This window comes from Carcharhinus amblyrhynchos, chromosome 26 (assembly GCF_965287045.1).
Source record: "Carcharhinus amblyrhynchos chromosome 26, sCarAmb.v2.hapA, whole genome shotgun sequence".
Classification (NCBI taxonomy): Eukaryota; Metazoa; Chordata; class Chondrichthyes; order Carcharhiniformes; family Carcharhinidae; genus Carcharhinus; species Carcharhinus amblyrhynchos.
In genome coordinates this window covers 28,200,188-28,225,241 of record NC_137349.1, presented here as the reverse complement: position 1 = coordinate 28,225,241, position 25,054 = coordinate 28,200,188, and the positions used below count along the sequence as shown (strand labels likewise).

Here is a 25,054-nt window from a genome sequence, read left to right as displayed (position 1 = left end):
TGGTTTAGAAATCTAGGGAAAGAACCCAGTCAAATGCACATAGAATTTGAAAGGATCAGAGTAATTTTGATAGATGAATAAGGGCTTTGAAAATAGACCAGATGTATGAAGCTCTTAGATAAATGATTATTTTTGAGGAGTTTGGTGGTGAGAACTCATGTGGAAGAGCAGAGGGTTAAAACTGCAAGATTAGCAGCAGAAATGGCAGATGACTTGTGTGATATCTTTGGACATTTTCCAAAGCAGGTCATTGCTTGCATTATATTCCAAAAAGTCAGCTTGTGAAGGATATAAATATTCCTTACTCACTCTGACGTTAATTTAGAATGAAGCACTGCAAGCATACACTTCCTGACTCAACCATATTACAATTTCAGTGTCTTTTTAAATGTACTCAATTGAAATCCAAATTAATAGCCTGCATCTTCATAAAACAACCTAAATACAATTAACACCTATGGTCTAATTTGTTGCACTGACTTTTGTCTATTCATTCCTATTCCCTTCACAGTGTATGACTGAAGGGCCTCTTCCTTCCTTTTAAAATGATGAAATCACCCCTTCCGTCACATCAGAGAACCTAGGATCCCTCTCATTGGTCTGCCATTCCATTGCTCCTCTTTCTTCCCTGTGAGAACCACATACAGGTAAATGTAAATTCCAGTTGTGGCCAGAATGCACCTGACTTTTAGGAATTGTGAGCCAGCTTTAACTTGGGTTAGTCTTGTAGTTGAATATGCAAACTTTCAGAAGGCTGCATGCCACAATCATGGAGATGAGTAGGCAATACAAAGGTTCCATACTGCCTACATTGTCTCAATTTGTGGGGTGTGGGAGGAAGGTGGGCTGATGGCAGAGATTGGTAATTGTGCATCGTAATCCTCACAGCTGAAAACAGGCTTTAGCTAATCCTTAGCCCAGAGTGTTGCAAAAAGGCCAGAAACACAGTACCACGTTAAGAAAAGATCACAACTGATGTTAAAACAGAACGTGAGGGGTAAAAAAAATCAGAGATCTGCAAGCTTTCTGCATAAAAGGGCTTCCACCAACACCTGCTATTTTGAGTCAGATGCATTAGTAAAAGTTTCAGAAGTTGAGCTGCATATATGTTCTTGCATGTCTATGAAAAGCATCTAACGTAAGCCACAAAAAAGCTTGGGCAATGGTGCAGAATTTGTTTGGATTTAAATACATTACTTATTCTTTGAAGTTCCAGCTTCGGAACACTCTTACATTGAAAAGTAAATAGACCAGATTTATTTTTAACTCCTGGAGACAAAAAGATCAGCACACAGATTTCAGCAAATATTTTATATATTTCATCATGATCTGGCAACGACATTATCACTATCATTTCCCTCCCAGCTTTTCTGTCCTTTCCATAAGAAACCTACCTCAGGAAAGTTGGTGTCTGATTTGAATTTCTGATTTTAACATTTTTAAATAAAAATGTTTTTTTTGCCTTGCAAAATGTTAAATGCTTGAAAAGTTGTGTGTTCTGCAGTATCAATGCTGCATTCCTCAGTAGTGGTGTTGTGTTCCTTAATATCAGTGCTGTGTTCCTCAACATTTCTGCTGCATTTTTCAATATTAGTACTGTATTCCTGCACGCGGTGTTCCTCAACATCACTGCTGCATTCCTCAGTGCTGTGGTTCCCCAGTATGTGTTTCTTGATGTATTTCTCTTTGATGTTTCTCTCCAACAGTTTCAGTGCTATGTTCCTGAGCAATCAGTGCTGCATTCCTCTATATCAATCCTAGGTATCACTACTGCGTTCCTCAGTATTTATATAGCAAAATCAGAAACTATTACAAATTTGTGTGTGCATCAAAAAGAGAAAAGGCAGATGAAAATTTTGTTATACTAAAGAATATTCTTAAAGTTAAACTCCTAAGATTTACTTGTTCTCTTCCACATGTCAGTCCTATGAGTTTCTCCTGAGTAACCATGAGAACAGGAGTCGATTATTCATTCCTTCAAGCCTGTTCTGCCATTCAAAATTCATGGCTAATCTGAACCATGACTTAATTTTTCTATCATTGTTCCATATTCCATAAACTTACCCAGCAAAAAAAAACTATTCACTTCAGTGACCCAACATTCAACTTTCAAAGGAGTTTATTCCAGACTTCCACTAAATTTTGAGTAATAAGGTATTTCTAGAACTCACCACTAAATGGTCTGGTTCTAATTTCTTGCTTTAATTTCTTGTTCTTAATTTCCCAGGTAGAAGAAATAAGTTTTTTAAATCTACCCTTTGGAATCTCCTGATCATTTTAAGCACCTCTCAACCTTTTAATCAACTTTCTAAATCCAAGAGAATATAAGTGAAGTTATCATTCTGATGAATCATTCTGATAAATCTGCACAATACAGCTTTCAAAGCCAAAACACCATTACTGAGGGTTGGTACTCAAACCTAATAAAAGACTCCAATTGGGGTCTGACCAAAGCTTTTAAATGAAGCATCACCTCTTCACTTCTGATCTCCAATCCCCTGGAACAACATACCTTCCAATTATTTTTGTAGTGCAAACCTTTTGAATTTTTTAACATGCTTGCCCACACGATGTAAAATAACTTATATGCAGCCTATGGGGAACTTTTGTGTTGTTGCGGAAACATTTCCCTGGAGAGATATGCTCCAGGCAAAACATTAACTTAATTTTTTCTCATTTCAACAGCAAAATGCCAGACTGAGGATCAGCAGAGCACTCAATTCCTTCAGTGGAACATTTTCTATTCCCTCGGCAAATATTCTTGTGGTCTTCTTAAATGAAGCTGCCAATTAGTGCTAAAGTGTGGATAGTTTAGTGATGGGGAAACCCACCTATTAAGAACCAGGCTGCAGCAAATCAATTTTCAAACCAAGCTCTCAAAGTTTAAATTTTATTTAAAAAGTATATTTATTCCACCATTTCTGCACCATTAGGCTATGTTAACTTTCAGACTGGCATGTACACAGAATCACACCACCAAGTGCTGAGGTGGAAACATTGAGTTTTAATACAATGGTACAAAAGGGCTGCACCTGTGAGGGAACCCAGACTTCCAATTAGCAAAGTATAAGAATATACAATGGTGTGACCTTTTTTTTCTCTCTTACAACTGTACATCTCATCCCATCTTGTGCCAACTACTGATATCCAAAAACACAACCAAAATGAATACAGGCAAACAGCCAATTCTTTGTATCAAAATGTACTTACAAATGAATACATCTGGCTAAAGGACACAACATCATAAACATAAGAATCAAAGACGTCTTTGCGAAAGGGTTTCTAAAAAGGTGCAGAGGAATTGCAATGAATGGTGTGAATAATGAGCACATTTTACAGGGCTGAACTCCCCTGGGGTTTACTCAGCACTCAAATACAAGCACCAATCCAGAAGTATAAAATCTGCTGGATGGTCTGAAGAATGTCTGTAACAAGCAGAGTATCTAAAACAAGCATCAAGAGAATGGCTAGTGGCACACTTAAGAGAGCTGGCTTGGTGACCAAAAGCTGATGTTGTAGAATTAAGAACTTGAGCTGGGGCTGCAAGATTTGAGTAAGCAATAAAGACTGCAGTCCTGGATCAGATATCTCTATCTCCATGTCAAGGGGCAGCTCAGAGATTCATCCTGAAATCACTGACTGAGGAGGGATTGTGGGATACATGGTAGGAGTTTGCGTGGTTGACCCAATAGCTGACACTTATTTAAAAATTTATTTGTTCAAGAGATGTGGGAGTTACTGGCTAAGCTAGCATTTATTGCCCATCGTTAATTGCCCTTGAAATATGGTGTGAGCAGCTTTCTTGAAATCTGTGATGTAGGTACACCCACAGGGCTGTTAAGAAGTGATTTCTAGGAATTTAACCCATCGACAATAAAAGAACAGCAGTACACTTCCATGTCAGGATGCTCTGTGGTACGGAGGGGAATTTAGCATCTGGTGGTGTTCCCATACTGAAAGCTTGTGCCAAGATCATCTACTCACTCGATCCTCTCACTGTTCTGATGATCGACAGTAACTGCATCCAAGGGGGCGGTGTAAGAGGCACACTAAGGAAAGATTCTTGAAAGCATCTTGTAAACTCCCATGAAAGGTCTCATGCTAGAAACTTCTGGGGCAGAGCAAATAAAGTGGATGGCCACATGATATAGGCTAGATTGCAAGGTGCCCAGGGACCAATCCATCTCAAAACAGTCAAACGCAGACAGGTGCAGATCATATTGTGACACAGCATGTAGCACATGTTGCCAATTGTAAGGAAGTTCTTCATAACTGTTATTTCCTCAGTAGAGGTCATGGGTAAGTTTGACAAATATGCCCTCCATGCCCAGAACACGGCACATCAATTCCATAGGGGTAGTTTCAGATCCAAGCATGGGAGATTGACTTTATACATGAACAGCTTTCAGGGTGTGAACAATACTTCATAAAAATTTGTGCAAATGGAATCTGGTAAAAGCCACTGTTTGGATCTGTTGCAATGATGTGTTTCCACTGGGCAATCTTGTGGAAGGTTGAGTCAACATCCAGCATGAGTGAAAGTTATGGCTTACTGTAGTGTCCAACATCAGCGAATGCCGTAAGAAGTCAAAAAAACTCCACGAGAAGTGATGGAGTGGAAACCATAGAGAAGTTACAGTGCAAAAAGAGGTCATTCGGCTCATTGTGTCTGCATTGGCGAAAAAAAAGAGAAAAAGAAATTAGCCACTCATTTTAATCCCATTTTCCAGCACCTGGTCCATAACCCAGGTTCAATTCCAGCCTCAGATCACTGTCTATGTGGAGTTTACACATTCTCCCCGTGTTTGTGTGGGTTTTACCCACAGTCCAAAGATGTGCAGGTTAGGTTGATCAGCCATACTAAATTGACCCTAGTGTCAGGAGATTAGCAGGGTCAAAATGTGCGGTTAATAGGGCCTTGGTGGGATTGTGGTCGGTGCAGACTTGATGGGCCAAATCAGTAGAAGTGTGAATTTCATCTAACAGCAAATTCAGGATTGAGATCTCCGCATTGACAGCTGCCGGGGTGCATAACCCATGGTTGGTGCTGTACCTCTACTTCACTAGACATGATAGGTAAGAGTAAATGATTTATAACCAATGTAGAGTCCCTATGTTCTCCAAAGAGGGTGCCTTATCATTCTCAAGAGTAGACTGTGATGACTGAGCCCTTGCTGCAAGAGGTTATCATCAAAGAATGTCATCACTGACACACATCCTCATTTCATTCATCTGATTGCAATCTGAAATCAGCCAGATTTATCAGTAACTGAGACACTATATTCTGCACCCTCTCTTATCCATCTCCCTATATATACTTTATGAACAATGTTTTGTCTATGTAGCACGCAAGAAACAATACTTTTCATATATCCCAATTCATGTGACAATAATAAATCAAACCAAACAGTTATCCTGACTACATTTCCTCCCAACCTATTTCCTGTCAGGATATGCTTCCATTCACCCAGGTGCCCCCTTATATCCCTCTCCATATTTCCCTGCCTCTATATTTGCTTCAAACCTGCTGCAGCTCCAACCATTTCCACTTCTAACGCACGGTCGACCTGAAACGATCTCTCCACGATAAGTTACCTGACCTACTAAGGTTTTCCATCTTAGCATCTGCAGTATTTGTTTTAAGCTCTCTTAACACCAACAAATACTCTAAACAAATTCCATTCTAATGACTACAATTATCTTCTCAGAGTGTGAGGGGGGGAATAATAAGGTTAGAAGGTGAGGGTGGAAACGATTGTGAGTTAAAGTGACGGGGTGGGGGGGGAGATTTGAAGTATCTGGAATTCCAAGCCAGTTCCATTTCCTACTTTAAGGAGCAACTCCCACTCTCCCAAAGACCTCGTCGCCCTTCGAGAACTTTTCCAAGGCCACGCCCCCCCACACGTGCGGTTAAGGCAGCTTCCGGCGCGGCCGGAAGCAGCCTGACGCAAGTGGGTGGAGCTTCAGGCGGTTGGTTTGTCCGCTGTCGGTGCTCCGCTCGCCATGGTGATAGCGAACCGGAACGATGTATCGGAGCCGATGCACCCGGACGACTGCGTGTGAGTAACCCCCGCAGCCGCCGCCGCCGCCACCACCATTACCACCATTCCTTTCGCCGAGTTTTCCGAAATATCTTGTGGGCCGAGAGATTTCCACAGGAGGGAGGGGAGGATGGCTTATTGTCTGATTGACAGACCGGCTGACCAATAGCAAGATGAGATGGTTCCCCTGGGTTATGGACTGCACCAATCAGAGTAAGGAGTAGGCGGGATCTGTTGGGCTGTGCTTCAGGGAGACGAATTGTATCAGAACACCCTTGTCTGCATACCTGTCATGTCAGTGTTAGCTCCAGGGTCATACCAGCACATGCACTTATGGTGGGGGTGGGGGTGGTTCTGTTGTTAGCATTTTTATTTTACCTAAAGCAAAAGCTAAACATTGCAGATGCTGAAAATCTGAAATAAAAGCAAAAACATTTAGCAGTTCAGGAGCATCTGCTGTGAGAGGAGCAGCTTCAGATGATCAGTTATTGTTGTGACACCTCCATATGCTTGTTGTTATCTCTGATTCCAGAATCTTGTATAAATAGTTGTCTTTCAGTGCTTGTAATTATGAACCAAACCTTGACGATTTTCCAGGTCAGTTAGTTGCCGTTCAGTGTGTTACTTTTCCTGAACGTTTCTCAAGTAGAGCTGCTCTGGGAATAACGGAACTGAATAGAAGTCCCTGGAGAACACGATGTCATAACGCATCTGTTTAGTATCGTCTTTCCTGTTTATTCTGTAACACATGCAAACAAATGAGAAGATTATTTTCTGAATGTTTGAAAGATAGAGGGATCTTTTAGAAATACCAATGGAATCTATCTCGTTAAGACACGAACAGTCAAGCCTTCCAATCTATCCTCCCAAATGATGTACCAGGTTATATAGAAATAACAAAACAATTATCCATTGTGTGTTTCAGTGAAAAATAATTTGGGGATTATTTCAGACACTTCTATTTACACATTCTGAGTTGTCAGCCTCACAATTCAATGCGCAATGAGACTTGTTACTAAAGGAGTACGATCATGTATACTGTATTTTTTCTTCTCCTTTTGTGGTCTATCCCTTCTTTATCATTGAATGATACAACACACGAGGCCATTCAGTCCATTGTGCACATGTCATTTCTTTTGATGGGGTTATTAATTAGTTCCACTGCTCTTTCCCCATAAGAGTTATCCAATTCTCTTTTGTAAATTACTATTGAGTCTATTTAATTAAACTAGGAAGAGTGCAGAAAAGATTTACTAGGATGTTACAGGGACTTGATGGATTGAGTTATAAGGAGAGGCTGAATAAACTGGGACTTTTTTCTTTGGAGCATAGGAGGCTGAGGGGTGACCTTTATAGAAGTCTACAAAATAATGAGGTGCGTAGACAAGGTAGATAGTCAATATCTTTTCCCAAAAGTAGGGGAGTCTAAACCAGAGGGCATAGGTTTAAGGTGAGAGAGGAAAGATACAAAAGTGTCCAGAGGGGCAATTTTTTCACACACAGGGTGCTGTATGTCTGGAACAAGCTGCCAGAGGTGGTAGTAGAGGCAGGTACAATTTTATCTTTTAAAAAGCATTTAAATAGTTACATCGGTACGATGTTTATAGAGGGATATGGGCCAAATGCGGGCAATTGGGATTAGTTTAGGCCTTTTTTTAAAAAAAAGGGCAGCATGGACAAGTTGGGCCGAAGAGCCTGTTTCCATGCTGTAAACCTCTATAACTCTACTTTCCACCATCCATTCAGGCAATACATTCATAATAACTCACTTTATAAAAAAAGTTTTTTTCTGTTGCCCCTGGTTCTTTTGCCAATCACCTTGGATTTGTGTCCTTTAATTACTGATGCCTCTGTAAGTGGAAACAGTTTCTCCTTATTTGCTTTCAAAATACTTAATGATTTTAAAACCTCTATCAAATCTTCTCCTTCGCCTTCTCTGCTATAAGGAAAACAACACCAGCTTTTTCAGTGAGGTGTGAATTTAAAGGGTAATACAATTACAATAAATTATAAAGTGAGTTGTACCAGCATCAAAAAAAACACCCACAATGATGGCTGCAGAACCTGCAACTTGCAGATTAATCTCTTAAACTGCTAACAAAAGGAACTATCCCATCCCTAATGGATTTGATTTGCTGTACATCCATCATCTTTTAATTATTTTTTTCCACAACAACTCTTGACTTCCACATCAGATTCCTAAATATGCTTATTCAAAAGGAGGAATTGATATTTGAGGGTCAAAGATGATCTACGCTGATTTTGACCAGGCACAGTGCATAAATAATTATGTTTGCATTTTCTGCAATTATTGTATAAATGACTTGCTGTTGCTGGTGGATTTTTGAGAGACTTTAGTTCACTGAAACCCTCCTGCGTGCTTGTAATAAAAGTTACTCCAGGCTCTGAGAGGTTTTCATCCACAACATTCAGTCTCTCCACATAACTAAAATCATTCATTCTTAGTGCAATTCTAGTGAATCTCTTATGCATCCTTTACAATTGATAAACATTTTTCCTAAAGTACAGTGCCCAGGATTGAACACACTACTGCACTTGAGGCCTAACCAATGTTTATAAAGACTGTATAGTTTGCTAACCATCAGGAATATTGGATGAACATTAATGGTCCCTTGTGAATCACTGTTTGTCGATTTCTTGCAACTGCCCTCCGTATTAGTTTTGTCAAATGCATTTGATTGGCTGTTTCCTAGATATGAAGTAACTGCCAGTTGCCTCCATACAATGCTTGTTTATTAAAGTTGTCTTGTGCATCACACTTAACAATGTTGACCTTAAAAATGGTGTACATTTTGAGTGGTTTTCTCTTAAAGACAATAACTTATTGCTAATGTTTCAGTTCTTGACAGGCATCATTGGCTTCCAGTAACTGATGGTTTCTCACAGAACAGTGTGTTTAAGCCAGTTGAAACATAATTAGATGAGTGAGGAGATGGTACTGCTGTTTAAAGGAAATGTGTCTCCATCTCATATACATTGGTTTTACAATTTGAAATGTGTTCATTTTAGCAGCTCTCACCACTGAGCCAAGAGGTTATGAGTTCAAAGCATGCCATAGAAACTGAAGCAGATAATTTTAGGCCAACACTTCATTGTAGCTTCTCAAATTAAATTTATAATGGCGAATTGGCTAATGTGTTGCCTCCACAACAACTGTGACAAGATCTCAGAAGTACTAGTTTGGCTGAGAATCACTTGTCATCCTGAGATTGTGGGTGGTGCTGTATGAATGCAAGTTTTTCTTTCCGTATAGTTCATGGGTGTTCATATTTCACCACCTCGTCAGCTTCTCAATAGTCTCACCTAATCAACTGTTACTGCCCAACTTCACATACCGACTCTTGTTTAGAACTATGGGCAGAGGTGTGAAAGTGAGTGTCGGGTATCTCAAAACCAAATAGCTCTAACAAATGAGGCTCAGCAGTCTTAGTTGGCTGCCTACCTAGGAGAGTGAAAGCTGATTTTATATCCCCAGCTATGCCCTGAATAGTGAAGGCTTCATTGGCTAACAATGTGGAAGAACACAGACAGTGCCATTGGGTTTGATGGTGGTGTAAAAAGGTCAGTTGAGACTCTCTGGTTTGTTTAGCAGTTCATCTAGTAAAAGGACAACTCTTAAAATTAAAAGCTGCACTGTTCAGCTGCTGTGTTTGTGGCAAATTTTGCACCAGTGCAGCATTAGTTTCCTTGGACAAGATAGTGGGAGTAGCTGTGAGTATATTTAAATGGTTAAGATTTATGCAATCCATGCACATTATTCAGTAAACCAATAAACCATCAGATTGCTGAGCCCTGTATCGATAGGGAAGTGACCACAGGAACAGGCAGGAGATATGACTAACAGTCCTCAATCAAAGTACTGCGCACAGATAGGCTCAGGCTTTTGGTCACTTTCCACAGATTAGAGCAGATATCACATTCGTATCCTCCTAAGATGACAGAGTAGACTTCTTTAGGTGGAGTGTTGCTCTTCTCAGTATGGGGAAAGGAAAAAAAGAGGAATCATAAACGCTGTGTGGCCTCCATGTATCAATCCTCATGGTTGATACATGAAGAAAATTAAACAAAGACCAAGGACCAACCTTGACAGTTAGGTGTGGGCTCTGGCATTGAATCTGAATTGACACATCAGCTCGAGTCACTTCACTTCAAAGCACTTGGAGAGTACTTTCATTATTCAAGGCAGCTAATGTTGTACTGGTGCAAGATTTGCCACAAGCACAGCAGTTGAATGGAAGAATGTGTTCATTTTGGACACTCTCAATGGGATCAGCCATGTACCACACCAGGACAAAGCCCATTGTCTTTGGTGATCCCAATGCCTGTGTTGGTATAGACTGAAATAAATGGAGGGAAGTTCTGGGACACATTGGAATTGATACTGTAAACTCCAAAGACCGGCTTCTTTTCTCCAGTGCAGTGAGTTCAGTCTCCCCATCACAAACACAATCTTTCAATGAGTTGCTAAAGTGAAAACAGTATTAATGCACTGGTACATATCAGATGACACATTGTATGAAAGAGACACAACAAAAATGTGTAGTCTACCCGCTGCCTAAGAGGTGCTGAATGCTGGTCATATCATTGGATTTCAGGAGCGTCGTACCTTTGAAGATAAGATTTAAAGCACAATGACAAGTCAAACCCCAAAATTCTCAGCCCAAATACAAAAATTAATCATAGAGCTCGCTGGTAATCCAGAAGATAGTATCAGAATTGAAAATTCTTGGAAGAAATTAGCATGGCACCTGAGGTCCTTGGATTCATCAAACAGAAGCACCAAAATTAATTTGGCGATAAAAGCCAAGTTACTAAAATTTATATAAAATCGCCAACAAGAAAAGCTAGATACCATAAAGCAAAAACACATGCTGCAGGCAAAACAGATGAAGAACCAATGATGGGAGAACAAGGCTGCAAAGCTTTGGGAAGCTGCCAATGAGCAGTACGTGAAGGTTCTCCACGAAGGTGTCTAATTTGTCTATGGTCCCAAAACCAACAATGCCCATCCTCTCGGCAGATAGCAGTTAGCTTCTATCACACAAGCATGACAATCCCTCTTGTTAGGCAGAACAGTTTAACAATCTCCTGAACTGCAGTGTGTGGCAGAGCCAGTGAATAGCTTCCACAACATTGTGTTCTGAATGAGCTTGCTCTCGATCCATCTCAAGCCAAAGTCACCAAGGGCATAAAGCAACTTTCTTTGGTGAATCTTTACGAGTCAATGGAAATCCACATGAAATATTGAAGTACAGAGGAACTTAAGTGGTTGGCAAACTCACTACCCCTGGAATTAGAGCATTGGGCCTCAGTATTACAAGGATGTGTGCATAATTTGCCTGTAGAAATAGAAGAGTATCAAATCCATCTGTGACAATCATCACAGTATTTAATTTCTATTCATGGTGAGAAATATCCTTGCAAGGGTTAATCTTTACAGGATTGCTACTCCTCTTTCAAACTCTGTACCTAGAATCACCGTGCTGGATGAGGACATGATCTTTGCAGCATCAACATTCAAGAAATGTTCGACAAGAAGAATATGGACCTCTACATAGTTTTCATTTACCTGACCAAAACCTTCAACACTGAATGATAAACACCTGTAGAATTTGCTGTACCAGTATGGCTATCCTTAAAAGAGGAACTGGTCATGGATTCATTTCATGATGGCAGAGGTGATGCAGAATGATGCCTCATTATATTCCTTTCCTGTCATCAGTGGCACCAAGCAAGACTGTGTAATAGCTTCAATTCTATTTGCCATCTCCTTTTCAGCCATGCTGTTGTGTGTGTCAAACATAAGATTACACGTTCCATTAAGGATAGATAAAAACCTCTTCAATCTGCAAATGTTCATGGTTCACATAAAGATCGCAGAACAAGTACAAAGTGAGCTCTTGTTTGTCGACAACTGTACTCTCATAGTACACACATCCCAAAGACTTGCAGCTGCTTGTTGACTACTTTCCCAAACCTCAATACTTCAGCCTTACAATATGTCTGAAAAACACAGATTTGGTTCCAATCTGCTTCTGGCCAGAAATCTCAAGGCTCTCTGGTCACAATCGGTAATTCACCCCTCAACTCAGTTTGGACAATCCATTATCTTGGGAGTAGCCTCTCTAATACTCTAAGCGGGAAGATTCTTCCCGCTTAGAAAGGATAGCAGAACTAGAAGGCACAGCCTCAAAATAACTGGGGGGGGGGGGGGGGGGGGTTGCAATTTAGATTGGAGTTGAGGGGGAACTTCTTCACTGAAAGGGTGGTGACTCCCTGGAATTCTCTGCCCATTGAAGTGGTGGAGGCTACCTCACTGGATATATTTAAGTCACGGGTAGATAGGTTTCTGATAGACAAGAGAATTAAGGGTTATGGGGAGAAAGCGGGAAAGTGGAACTGATCTTGTTGAATGGCGGGGCAGGCTTGAAGAGCTAGATGGCCTACTCCTCCTATTTCTTATGTTCAATAACACTATGCTGGATGATGAAATCACCCATCAACTGGCGAAAAAAATCAATCTTTGGCAGGTTCACCCATGTGGAGTTTGTCTCAAAACAAAGACCAAAGCCTATCACATCACTTCTCTTCTGGCTGTGAGACATGAACAACTTAGCAGTATCACATAACATAACTGGATGCCTTTCACATTCATTGCTTAAGCTATATTTGCAACTTCCAAGTAGCAGGATAAAATCCTTAATACCTGTAATAAAGAGTGCTGCACATTTGGTATTGAGACTGTGTTCATTAGAGCTCAGCTTGGCTGCATCGACCATGTTGTTCATGTACCAAAGGCGGTATTCTACAGGACCTGTATCATAGGACATCTCAACTCGGATACAAAGACATTCTGAAAATCTCTAAATTGGAGCCTACTACACAGGGAAAAGAAGCCCTGCATAGATTCGAATGGAAAAGTCTATTATTTGGGCAAAACAGAATCCGGTCCCCTCAGGACAAATGAGTACACCACAGGTCAGTGCTTCACCCACCCTTCCAGCAAAGACTTCACATGTAATATTTGCAGTCAGATCTACAAATCAGACTTTGGTTTAAAATCACATATGAGATGACGCCAACCTAGATGGTAAAAAAACTGGTATCCTTTCTGAACACCCATCCATTGGAAGGGATGGGAAATCCATCTGTAAGGTCTCTATCCTTGCTATAGCGTGATGTCCAGTATTGAACATAACTTCACCAGAGATTTTTAAAAGGTCTAGCATAAGTTGTTTGTTTTTGTACCCGATGTTTCCATTAGTAAAACCATATGCTTTTCATGATCACCACCACCTCAATTTTTCCTGAACCTTCAAAGATTTCTGTTCCTGTACCCTCTTAATTTATGTTGACTCTTTCTACTACAGTGGATCACTTCACATTTCTGCCACGTGTCTACCCATTTCATCAACCAGTTATGGTCGTCCATATGTTTCTGAATTTCTGCAAACTTTAAAATTATAACCTGGAAATTGCATGTACAGGGTATTAACGTGTATCACAAAAGCAGCTGTCCTAATGTTGCCCTTGGTGGAATACCACTATTCTTCCCTCCAATCTGAAAAACAAATGTTCACCAACACATTTTGCCTGCATTTTGTCCTTAACCAGTGTTTTATAAAGGATTAGCATATTTTTTAAACTTTTGTACTCTATATAAATGCACATAAAACAAATACTACAGCAATACTTATTAACATATTTGGTGCCAATAAAATACTTTATCAATATTGATTAACATTGTGCTCCTCCTCAAATTTCAGCCAAACTAGCAACAAAAGAAATAAGAAAATTGAACCTTATTTCCACTGAGCACTTAATGGGCTTTAATGTTGCCACCTTACGGCTGTGTTCACTCTGCTTCAGGTCAGAATGCAAATCCTCAAACTGATAGTGCATTTCATTGATTCAAATTTACTCATTATTTTATTTAGTTTTTTGACTCTGCTTCTCCAGAATAAAGACTGGAAGGGGCGGGGAGAAAAACAAATGGTACGTTTGTGCTGTATTATTTAGTTGTGTTTTGAGATTTTGCTCTTTCAACTTTCATGCCATTACAATTTCACGTGAGGATGGCACCAGGTGTGGTTGTGTTTTTCCTTGTGATCAAATAGCATGCAGCATTCACTCACTAAACTTGCCCACGAAGATTGGCTTATTGGACGAGGTACCAGCAGGTTGCCGGTGCCTGTAGAACTGCGAGGATTCAGTGCATCAGGAAATGGGGAAGGAACGAGTTAACACACACTGTGCTTGAGAATCCAGTACTTGCAGAACTGCTTGCATTGTTTATGACAGCAGATTGTGAAGCTGATTTTAGTTCTGCATCTGTCTAATTTAGTCTCTCTTTTAAATATATTCTCAGCTTGATTGAAGATTGCCTTCCTCCTCTTCACTACTCTCCAACAAAACGTACATCACCTGCAAAACGCAAGCAATATTACATCAACCAGGCAATCCGCAACTCTGATCTCATTCCCAAGGCAAAAGGAAGAAAAAGTCTAAGGCGACTTGAGAACAGTAAGAAATGTACACTAAGAATGCAGAATTTCTATAGTGCTCATTTTCTGTTACAAGCAAGACTGACACTTTGAAATATAAATACAGTTCATTACCATTTAGTTAAAGGTTAGTCTTGCACCTTTTCTTTTTGCTGGTCTAAATTGCATTTAATCATGTATTTAGAAAACAAATTGTGCTGGATTAGACAATGTGGGATCTTACGCTCTTTTTAGAAGGTACAACTGGTTTCTAGTTCTTGTGGTCAGGAGAGAAAAAACAACTTAACTTCCCCTGTAGTGAGTAAATTCACTTCCAAATGTGGAAATAGACAGAACTTGCATTCATTTAGCTTCTTTCTCAATCTCCGGATGTTGCAAAGCATTTTACAATCAATTAATTAGTTTTGAAATATAATCACGTTATGTTGGTGAACAGATCAGCACATTTTTGCAGAATCTTGCATTCCCTTTTTGGGTACTCAATCAAACCTGCCTTCACCACCCTCTGAGAAAGTTCATTCGAGACTCAACCACTCTCTGGGTGAAAAGTGTTTTCCTCATATCACTTTTACACCTTTTGTCAATTATTTTGAACCAGTGCCCTCTAGTTCTTGATGCTCTGAGTGGGAACAATTTCTCACTGCCCTGTCCAAACGCCTCTATCAAATTTCCTCTCGGCCTTTTTTCTCTGAGGAAAGCAGTCTCAACTTCTCCAATCTATCCTCATAGCTACAGTTCTTTTATCCCTGGAATCATTCTTATCAATCTCCCCTCTATTATCTCCAATACTTTCACATCCTACCTCAAATATGGTGCCCAGAACTGGATGAGGCCAAACTAGTCTCAAACAAGTTCACCGTTGAAATTCAGAAGAATGAGGGGAAATCTTATAGAAACATATAAAATTATGAAGGGAATAGATAAGATAGAAGCGGGGAAGTTGTTTCCACTGCTGCGTGAAACTAGAACTGGGGGCATAGCCTCAAAATAAGGAGAAGCAGATTTAGGACTGAGTTGAGGAACCTCTTCACACAGAGTTGTGAATCTGTGGAATTCCTTGCCCAGTGAAGCAGTTGAGGCTATCTCATTGAATGTTTTTAAGGTGAGGATAGATAAATTTTTGAACAGGAAAGGAATTAAGGGTCATGGTGAACGGGCGGGTAAGTAGAGCTGAATCCACAAAAGATCAGCCGTATCTTATTGAATGGCGGAGCAGGCTCGAGGAGTCAGTGTTGGGACTCTTGCTCTTCCTGATGTGTATTAATGACCTTGACTATGTATTCAGGTCATGATTCCAAAATTTTCAGAAGATATGAAGATTGGATATGTTGTCAACTATGATGAAGATAATCTTGAAAAGGACTTACTCCTGCTCCCAGGTCTTATGTTCTTTATGTAATATGACCACCTTGCTCTTGTATTTAATGCCCCCTACTAATCCAACAAAAAGCCCAAGATACTACGTGCTTCATTAACTGCTCTCTCACAACATGACCTGCCATCTTCAATGACTTGCGTACATAGACAGAAAGGTCCCTCTGTTCCTTTAGTGTTTTTCTCTTTGGTTTGTGCAGTTACTTCATATTATTCTTGCCAAAATGAATTACCTCACAGTTCTATGCATTGAACTTTATCTGCCATTTGACTGGATAGTCCACCAATATGCCTTGTCCTTTTCAGGATTATCTTCTTCATAGTTGACAATATATCCAGTCTTCATATCTTCTGAAAATTTTGGAATCATGACCTGAATACATAGTCAAGGTCATTAATATACATTGGGAAGAGCAAGAGTCCCAACACTGACTCCTGGGGAACTCCACTACAAACATTTTTCCAATCTAAAAAAACAACTATTCTCAGTTTCCTGTCATTCAGTCAATTTCTTATCCAAGTGCCTATTTCCCCTTTTATTCCATGAGCTAGAATGTTGCTTAACAGTCTGTGTTGCACTATACCAAATGCCTTTTGAAAATCCACATACACCACTTCAACAACATTGCTGTTATGAATCTTCTCTTTGCTCCACAAAAAACTTCAAGTTAATTAAACATGATTTTCCCTCAATAAATTCATGCTTGTTTTCCTTGATTATCCTGCACTAAGTGACTATTGATTGTTGTCCTTAACTAGTGTTTCCAGAAGTTGTCTCACCACTGAAGTCAAACTCACTAGTTTATAGTTGCCAGCTTTATCCTTGTACCCTTTTTTTTCAACAAGGTTGTAACATTCACAGTTCTCCAGTTCTGTCAACATCCCTGTGTCTAAAGAAGACTGGAACACTTCCACTAGTGTCTCTTCAATTTCCATTCTCACTTCCCACAATATCCTTTGCATTTCATTTGGTCCTGGTATCTTACCTTTTTAAGTAAAAATAGCCATTCTAACGTCTCCTTCTCAATTGTAAATTCTTCAAAACTACGAGTTATCTTCTCTCGTACCTTGTCCTGGGTAGCATATTCTTTTGTAAAAACAGATACAAAGCACTAATGTAATACTTGCTCCCAATTGTACTATCAGGAGGACATTAAGACAGATTAGTTGGGGCCCTAACATTACTTTGGTCAGCTCCGTTGGCTGATCTTGGCTAAAGCAGTGCTTTGAGTACTAGTGCCCCGTGTTTAGGAAGAGAAAATCAGACAGAGTTCCTGCTTCTTATTATACGTAGTGATCGCTGCTGGAATGCACTTGTGTATGTTAGCTGAGAACTGAATTGGGCTTCGCTGTTGAAAGGCTAAGTGCCTTGATGGGAAAACCTGGCATTGCTCATTTGAGTTGAGATGGTGTATGATTGATGGGAATTTAGAGATGCTGGGAATCCCATGACATTGCTACTGTCGTCCATCTTGGTGGGAGAGCTTTGAGAGGAGAAACTTGACAAGTTTCTGCAGTGTGTCTTGCAGATAAAAGGTACTGCAGAGATGATGTGCCAGTGGATTGGTACCAAATTCACAAATATGGTTTGCATTTGGTCCAACTGGCAGAATTGGCAAGGAATTCTAGTGCAAATTAGGTTCAAGTAACTGCTGGTTAGAGTTTAGCCCAAAGAAGGGAAACTGCTGAATGTAAAGAACATAGATCTACTTAGAGGCTGGTAGCACTGAATCCATGAGGATAACTAGTGCAGACTGAAAATTATGATGTGCATAGACTTCACCTTACTCCTCATTGTAGTGATCTTTTAGTACAAGTCCCAATCCCTGATTAGAGCTTGCCATGTCTGATTTTCGAACTGAAAGAAAACTGCTAATGTCAGGATGCATATGATTGGTTATAGAACCATAGAACACTACAGCACAAACAGGCCCTTTGGCCCTTCTTGGGTCTGCAGAACCATTTTTCTGCGTAATCCCACTGACCTGCACCTGGACCATATCCCTCCACACCCCTCTCATCCATTTACGGTCAGTTTAAATTCTGAGGAGCAAAATGGAATATAATCAAGTCCATTGTCACTGTCTCAGTTTAATTACCTCGACTGAAAACTCATAAATTTTGATTAGCCCTAATACCATTATCTGCAGCATGTAAAAACTTAGCTGCACTTCTGATTTTTTTTTTAGCTCACTATTTGATGAACCTTGTGGAGAAAGATGACTGCACCAAAGATGAAGGAGACCAAACAGATCCTGCTTCCCCTACAATTTTCACAGAAGCTTGTAGTAATGACGACTATATTGAGGTATTCTAATTGATTAACTTGAATTTAGAGCTTTACTAACGTGTACTCTGATTAAAATGATCTATAGTCGAAATCACTGATTTATGGTGAATGAATAAATCGGATTCTATTTATTTTGTGCGACCCTGAGTTTTTCTTGTAATCACTCGTCTGGAGTTCATATTCTGAGATTCTTCTGTTTATGATCCCGGGGCCATAGATTATTGATGGCCAAATTAAATCTTATTCATGGCGAATTCTGGGATTTTTTAATCTGTTTCATTTGATTTGATTTCTCTTCATTAATTCTGTTCATCCTTCTAATGAAAACAGATAACCCTGTCCCTTAAACTACCTTATATAAACAGGTATTGTGGCCAAAATATTGTATAGTCATCAATTTTGTCAAAATTCCTGGAAACTGTAAAGCCCTTGTATTGTACAGAAATGTAATAAATTTACTACTTCAGAGGGATGGAAATTAATATGTAGGTTTCTTTTATGTTGATGCTCACCTGCTGGACGAGGGTGGATATGCATCAAAAAATGAATACATCTTCCTTAGACACACAAAAAGATATTATGCCCAGTAATTTGTTTAATATTCCTTTTACAAAATTCTAAGCACAGTTTTAGTTTGTTGAAAGATTGTTATAATTGTATAGGCACAAGATAAGCAACAATTGGACATTGAGTTTGGAACAGAAGTGCAAAATTCCAGGCAGTGCCTTTTGTTACATGATTCAGCCAGCTACAGCTTGTCTGGCTTGTTCAATTACACAACTTTATCTTAATTCCCATTTTTAAATTTAATTTCTGATCTTTTTAACTATGTGACTTGGAAGTAAGCATTTACAAATTAATTTGCTCTTCACTGCATTTTCAGGCAGTAGAATTTGAGCACTGCTTGTCTCTTTTACCATAGAAATTGCCTCTTCCACCTGCTTCTGATAAACATGTCCTCTGATCTAATTAGTACTTGTGTATGTGCCCCTTTGCTTTTTACCCGATTCAGCGGTCACTCATTCAATGTGATTTAGTTAACTACACGGTGAGCCATGATCGCAGTCTGTTTACACTCTCCCCGGACATCATCCTGTGAACATAATAGGGCTGAGGAGATGAGGAGCTAGTCCTTGGACCAGAGTCATTGGTACTTAAAGTCACTGAGTATTCTCTCATTTTCCATTCTGCTCCTGAATAATTTAATTGCTCTTTCAGTGCGAAGAAAGTGCTCCAATGCTGGAGTAATAAGTTAAAAAGAATCGTGCTTGAATATTCAGATTCAGGGATACAGGGTCTTGTGATCTGATGGGATCGCCACCTGTGAGAATGGATTTTATTGAAACTATTAGCTACGAGTTAAACACACTCAGTACAAAACTTCAAATTTGCTGGATAATGAGTTAGCCAAATTGATACTAAAAATTACACCCATTAGATGGTTATTGCTGCACCCAATACATAGTGATTGAATTCTATTTTTCAGGTCTGGAATGATTTCATGAACCGATCTGGTGAGGAGCAAGAGAAGTTCCTGCGTTATCTAGAGGAAGAAGCAAAGAAGAAGAGCAAAGGAAAAGTTCATTTGAATTCGCAGGACAAAAGAGGAGGTAAGAAATAATCTTTAGGAAAATAAAAATCAAGACTAAGACATTCAACCCTACATTTCTGTTAGATAACGGCCAACCTTTATCTCAACTCTATTTACTTGTCTATGCTCCATATCTCTCTGTACACTTATCTAAGAAAAACATATCAAACAAACTGCATTTGGTGGAGACAAAGTTCCACGTTTTCACTAGCCTTTGTGTTGCTTCTTGATTTCCTCCTGAATCACTTGTTTCTAATTTTAAGTTGTCACTTTTTTCTGGATTCCTCTGTCAAAAAATATTTTCTTTTTACCTACCCTATTAATTTCTTTATTTTAAGCATCTTATTGAAATCATGCTTTAATTATGCTTAGGAATACAAGAGAAGTTTATTCAATCTATCCTCATAATTTAACCCTTTCAGGTCCAATATAATTCTACTGAATTTGTGCTGGTCCCTGTTCGAGTCCAATGTATCCTCCTGAAATGCAGTACACCAAGTGGAAAGCAATAATTGAGCCTGACCAAGGCTGTATTCAACTGAAGTTTAATTTCCTCATCTTTTGTAGTCGTTTGTTAGTAGACTTGACAATTGCTTGGAAAAAAAGACATTTTTGGTCAAAGTTTTTTGTCTTGCACTCAAGACTTTTGCAAGAATACAATGTAAAGAAAATCAACAAAATTATACTGTAAGGAGACTGCAGATTGGTGGTAAGTGAACTCTGATTAGTAAAGGCTGTGCCATGGAAAATGCGCAGCTGTTGTCTGAAATTTAAACTAGGCAGCTTGACTCTGGTTAGGGCATTGCCCTAAGGAATGAATTTGTGGCTAATTTCTAAATAGTCACACTGTAGCTGTTACTGGGCATTAAATACTGACAATAGTTGACGTGTTTGCCCTGTTGACAGGATATCACAGGAAGCTGAGCAAAAGACATTAATAGCTTTTACATTTTCAACTTTTTCTTGCAGAGCAATCAGGCTACACAGGAAAAGAGTGTTTTCAGCGAATTGACCGAAGACTCCGCATTACTTTAAGGCGCCGTCAGATCCCTATGGTTAGCACTACCGTGGTTTTATTTAATCAGATTAGAGTTCTTGTGTAATTGCCATAGCACTATTTGCATGGCACCACTTTGATGAAACATATATTCTTGGAAAACTGCAATTTTTTGCCATTGTTTTGAAGATCACAAGCTGTGATTCCATCTGTTTTTCCTACAGTAGTAAACCTGTAATCTTGAGGGCCTAATTTTCAAACATGCACATCAACACAAGGGTTAACATTATGCTACAATAGCGTTCCCTGATTCCACACCGCTTTCTATTTCAGTTGTGTCATCATTAAGTGGAATGTCTCTGAATAATATTTGAGGCTTTAGCAAGTGCCACAGAATGAAACCTGAAAATTGCACTATTCTGAACTTGCAGTTAGTTAGCAGACTGACCTCTCATTTCTGGGACCTATGTTCCCAAGCTGATAAGACAAAACATTTTTAAGGTGGTTACAGTTTGTGCTGTTTCAATTCTATTTTTGGACGCATTGACCAACAGAATAGAGCTCTTCCCTAATGGTGTAGGCAGCCAAATAAATGGTGTATAACATACTAGTGAAGAGCTTCATTAAAAGATTAAGAAAAATTTCTTTCCAAAGATACTGTAGTGGGTGCTGATGAAGATGTTGTTATTATTAGTCATCAGCAGTATAAGATGTGACATAAAAAATCCATGATTCATAAAATTGCAGGTTCACAGATATTCACTAAAGTGAATAGAGTGTTCCTCACTCACTACTGTGCTAAGTCACCTCAGATAAATTCATGCCCTTGACCCACCACAAGTAGACAAAGGAACACCTGTGCACATATAAACTATGCTATTAGTGCCCTGCTTACACATTAATTTCATAAAAAGCAAATTAGATTATTTGAAGTGCAGTCATCAATGAATGATTAAATTATAAATGATAAAAAAACCTGCCGTTACATGATATCTTCTATCCGTGGCACTTCACAGTGCTTTATAACCAATTAAATATTTTAAGTGAAGTCACTGTTGCAATATAGAAAATGTGGCAACCAGTTTGTACATAGGTTGATCATAGGCCAGTGAGGTAATAATCAGCTGTGGGTTATGGACAGATATTGGTCAGGATGTAATTTAATTGTCATTCTGCAACAAACATAGTTTTGGACATTCCTTCATTTAGGGTACTCTGGAGTTTTTGGAAGAGGAGCTGACTGGATTCTTCGCCATAAAGCCACAGTCTGTATACAAAGCAATGTTGGAAAACAGGTAACATCAATTCCTTCAAAGCCATATGTTACAATATTTTTAATGCCTTGTAATCCAACAAGGAAAAATGTTTTATTTACCCTGTGCTTCAAATGGTGAAATCCTTGCCAATGGAGAAAGATAAAGATGGTCTGAGCTGTTTTGATTGTTTGTATTATTTACGCCACCTTATTTTTAATTTTGTGTTATGCTCATGTGCCAAAAATATTTCAATGTCAATCATAACCTGCATCAACAATGGAATTCGACCTGGTGCGGAGTAGATAACCAAAGAACACCACCAAGTGGTTGAGTATTCGGCTGTGATTCTGTTTGAAAAATAAACATCTTGGAAGATCTCAGCTTTGCAGTGTTGGGTAAATGTGATTTTTAAAAAAAATATTTCCCTGACTTTCCCTAACTTCTGGCTCCACAGTGTCACATTTGAGGAGTATCCCAAAAACATGCTAGGAAATCCCTCTTGGCAGTTCCCATGTAGGGGTTTACCTGGCAATAGTCCAGAAGGACTAACTTCCCCTGGGCGATTGTATTGGGCTGGAAACCATCTGGCAAAACAAGTGAAATCATTTATTTTGAATTGATCAGATTTTACACTGATAGTTACTCAGTGATTTTTTTTTTCCAACTCTTTTCAAAGTTTAGCGTAACTTTTTAACAAACAGACCAAGCCTCGCAAGGGGGATACACCACACCTGCAAAGTATCTCTTCCCATCCTCCCACATGAAACTTTCCCACCCAACATCGCAACCCAGATATCTCGAACTTCCTCTATCCTCGCACTTACCTTCTCCCTTTCAATGGGACATATAAACTACTTATTTACAGTGGCTATTGCTTTACAAAGTGGGTGTATCCTCCTTTGCGCCACACCTTTTGCACTTCACTGCTTGAGTTGGGGAAGGACTTTACTTCTTCAGTCTCACCTGGCATGAGCCAGGAAGGTCAGGAGAGACAGGCACTTTCCATTTCAAGCACAGGTAAATCACTACGGTATGGCACCTTGTTGATTGCTATGCCATGGAAGTTATGGCCATGAATTTCTGACTATTCGTTTATGCTCCTATTTCAGCTACGAAAGGTTGTTACTTCATGCCCTTTGTCAGTATCTGGATCTTATCTCACAAAGTAAGTAGGTTTTACAATAATCCTTTGTTATTTAGCTCCGCAGTAGACATATAATTGAGCCTGACCTACTACTTTATAACTTTTTTTACAGGTTCTAACTGCAATGGAAAAAGGCAGACGGAAGTAAGCAACAAAGGCACAGACTTTTTGCCTCCAGTGCCCCTGTTATCTGTCTACCTTGAACAGAAGAGTTGATCATGAAATTTTCCTTTTCCCCTTAATTCTATCAGATCTGTAAATGTCATACATATCTAATCATCAGCAGCCAAAATACATCAATGTAAAATGTTCCCTATGTGCTTGGTCACACATTAGGAACTAAAAGGCCTCAATTTCTGCATATAAATTTAGTGAATTTTGATGTGCTTAAACCATATATACATTTACACTTTGAATGTATACAATTTTTTGAAGATCTGCCAAAAATATGGTGCCTCACTTTTTTAATTTTCTAATGCTTTGTGATACATTTGATATCAATATAAAATTAAATGTTTTCTGCAGCTTGGTTCATGTGGTATTGTAGAATAATGGCTATTTGAGATGTATTTATAAAATGTTAATATTAAATTCTTTTTCCATCCATTTTTTTTACCATCCCTATCCTGTTGACGTTGCTTGTATTGGAGCGAGTCGGGGGGAGGGTAGTGAGTGTTGTGGTGATTTGAGCTACTAACAATCTCATCTGACAATTCAGGAGAGTCTGGAATGAGTATTAAGTGTGATAGTATGTCCAAGCCTCTCACCCAACATGTACTTCAAAAGGATTTTCCACTGGGGAGTAAGGAGCAGTAGCTACTTCTCTCCAGTTAAATTAAGATGGACTAGTGCAGTAAATTGAAACTCTTGTGTGTAGATAAGGAAATATACCATACAGTGCATTTCATCCACAAGACAGTGGATTGATGGAACACATATTTTAAAATATTGTAAATTGCATTTGGTATGCATAACTGCAGGTACCATTAGGTATTGCAAAAAATACATTTAAAGTTGCAGCATTTTCTGCATGATTTGTTTTAAGTTTTACTTATGGAATTACTTGAGTTGATTGATTTTTGGTGTGGATATGGTCACTAAGGAGGAAAAGTACAAACTCAGATTACATTATATGGACAGTGTGGTATAGTGCTACTTTGGTATATTTTATATGTGGTGTGAACTTAGTCACCAGGGATTGTGCTATGTCTTTCTTGAAGTATGTTTAATAAAAATTTGTCCAAATGAAAAAGCTTTAATTGTATATTAGACTTTGATATTTTTAAAGTGTCACAGAATTTCCCTGTTCTGTCCATTCACCATAAATATTTCAGTCATTGTACTATGCCCTTAAACTGTTGCTACACCACTGGATCAGTGAGCAAATGCTTTACTTGAGTTACACAGACCAGGAAAATCTCAACTTCGATTTCCAGATCTATATGGAGATCATTGCTGGATGTTGGAGCAGAGAGCAGCAATTAGCAGATTAGATTCAGAGACTTATTGGGAAATGCCCTACAACATCCCACAATCTGCAGTGAGATGATTGACCTGATTTCTTTTGGTTGTCAATTTTCCTAAACAAACACTAATCTGCAGGGAAGTATTACATTTCTCTATTGAAGAAAACTCAGTTGCACCTGGATGTTATCCAATTTCTGCTTCATTATTTTGTGGGAGAGGGCAAGCAAAGAGGGAAATTGATCCAGGTTATCTAGTGCTCACTACCTTGTTAATCTAACAAAGCAATACATTAATAATTAATTTTGCCATCACATTACACTTCAAAAAGTTCCCATATATAGAGATTTTACCAGGAGGGAGGTTAAAGGA

At 39.1% G+C, this 25,054-nt stretch overlaps 1 protein-coding gene across 3 annotated transcripts; it reads left to right on the top strand.

Moving 5' to 3' along the window:
• The first annotated feature begins 5,955 nt into the window (after positions 1-5,955).
• On the top strand, positions 5,956-24,472 carry r3hdm4 (R3H domain containing 4). Of its 3 annotated transcripts, XM_080213167.1 has the most exons (9): positions 6,110-6,254; positions 14,022-14,057; positions 14,431-14,585; positions 18,130-18,248; positions 19,717-19,840; positions 20,791-20,876; positions 22,028-22,113; positions 23,184-23,239; positions 23,331-24,472. In XM_080213167.1, the coding sequence occupies exons 1-9, from the start codon at positions 6,220-6,222 to the stop codon at positions 23,432-23,434; spliced, it is 801 nt and encodes a 266-aa protein (XP_080069293.1). In that variant the 5' UTR covers positions 6,110-6,219; the 3' UTR covers positions 23,435-24,472. The 3 variants fall into 3 exon arrangements, with proteins under 3 accessions (XP_080069294.1, XP_080069293.1, XP_080069295.1); XM_080213168.1 differs by lacking the exons at positions 6,110-6,254; positions 14,022-14,057 and adding an exon at positions 5,956-6,059; XM_080213169.1 differs by lacking the exon at positions 14,022-14,057 and having other exon boundaries at positions 6,111-6,254.
• Positions 24,473-25,054: the final 582 nt, after the last annotated feature.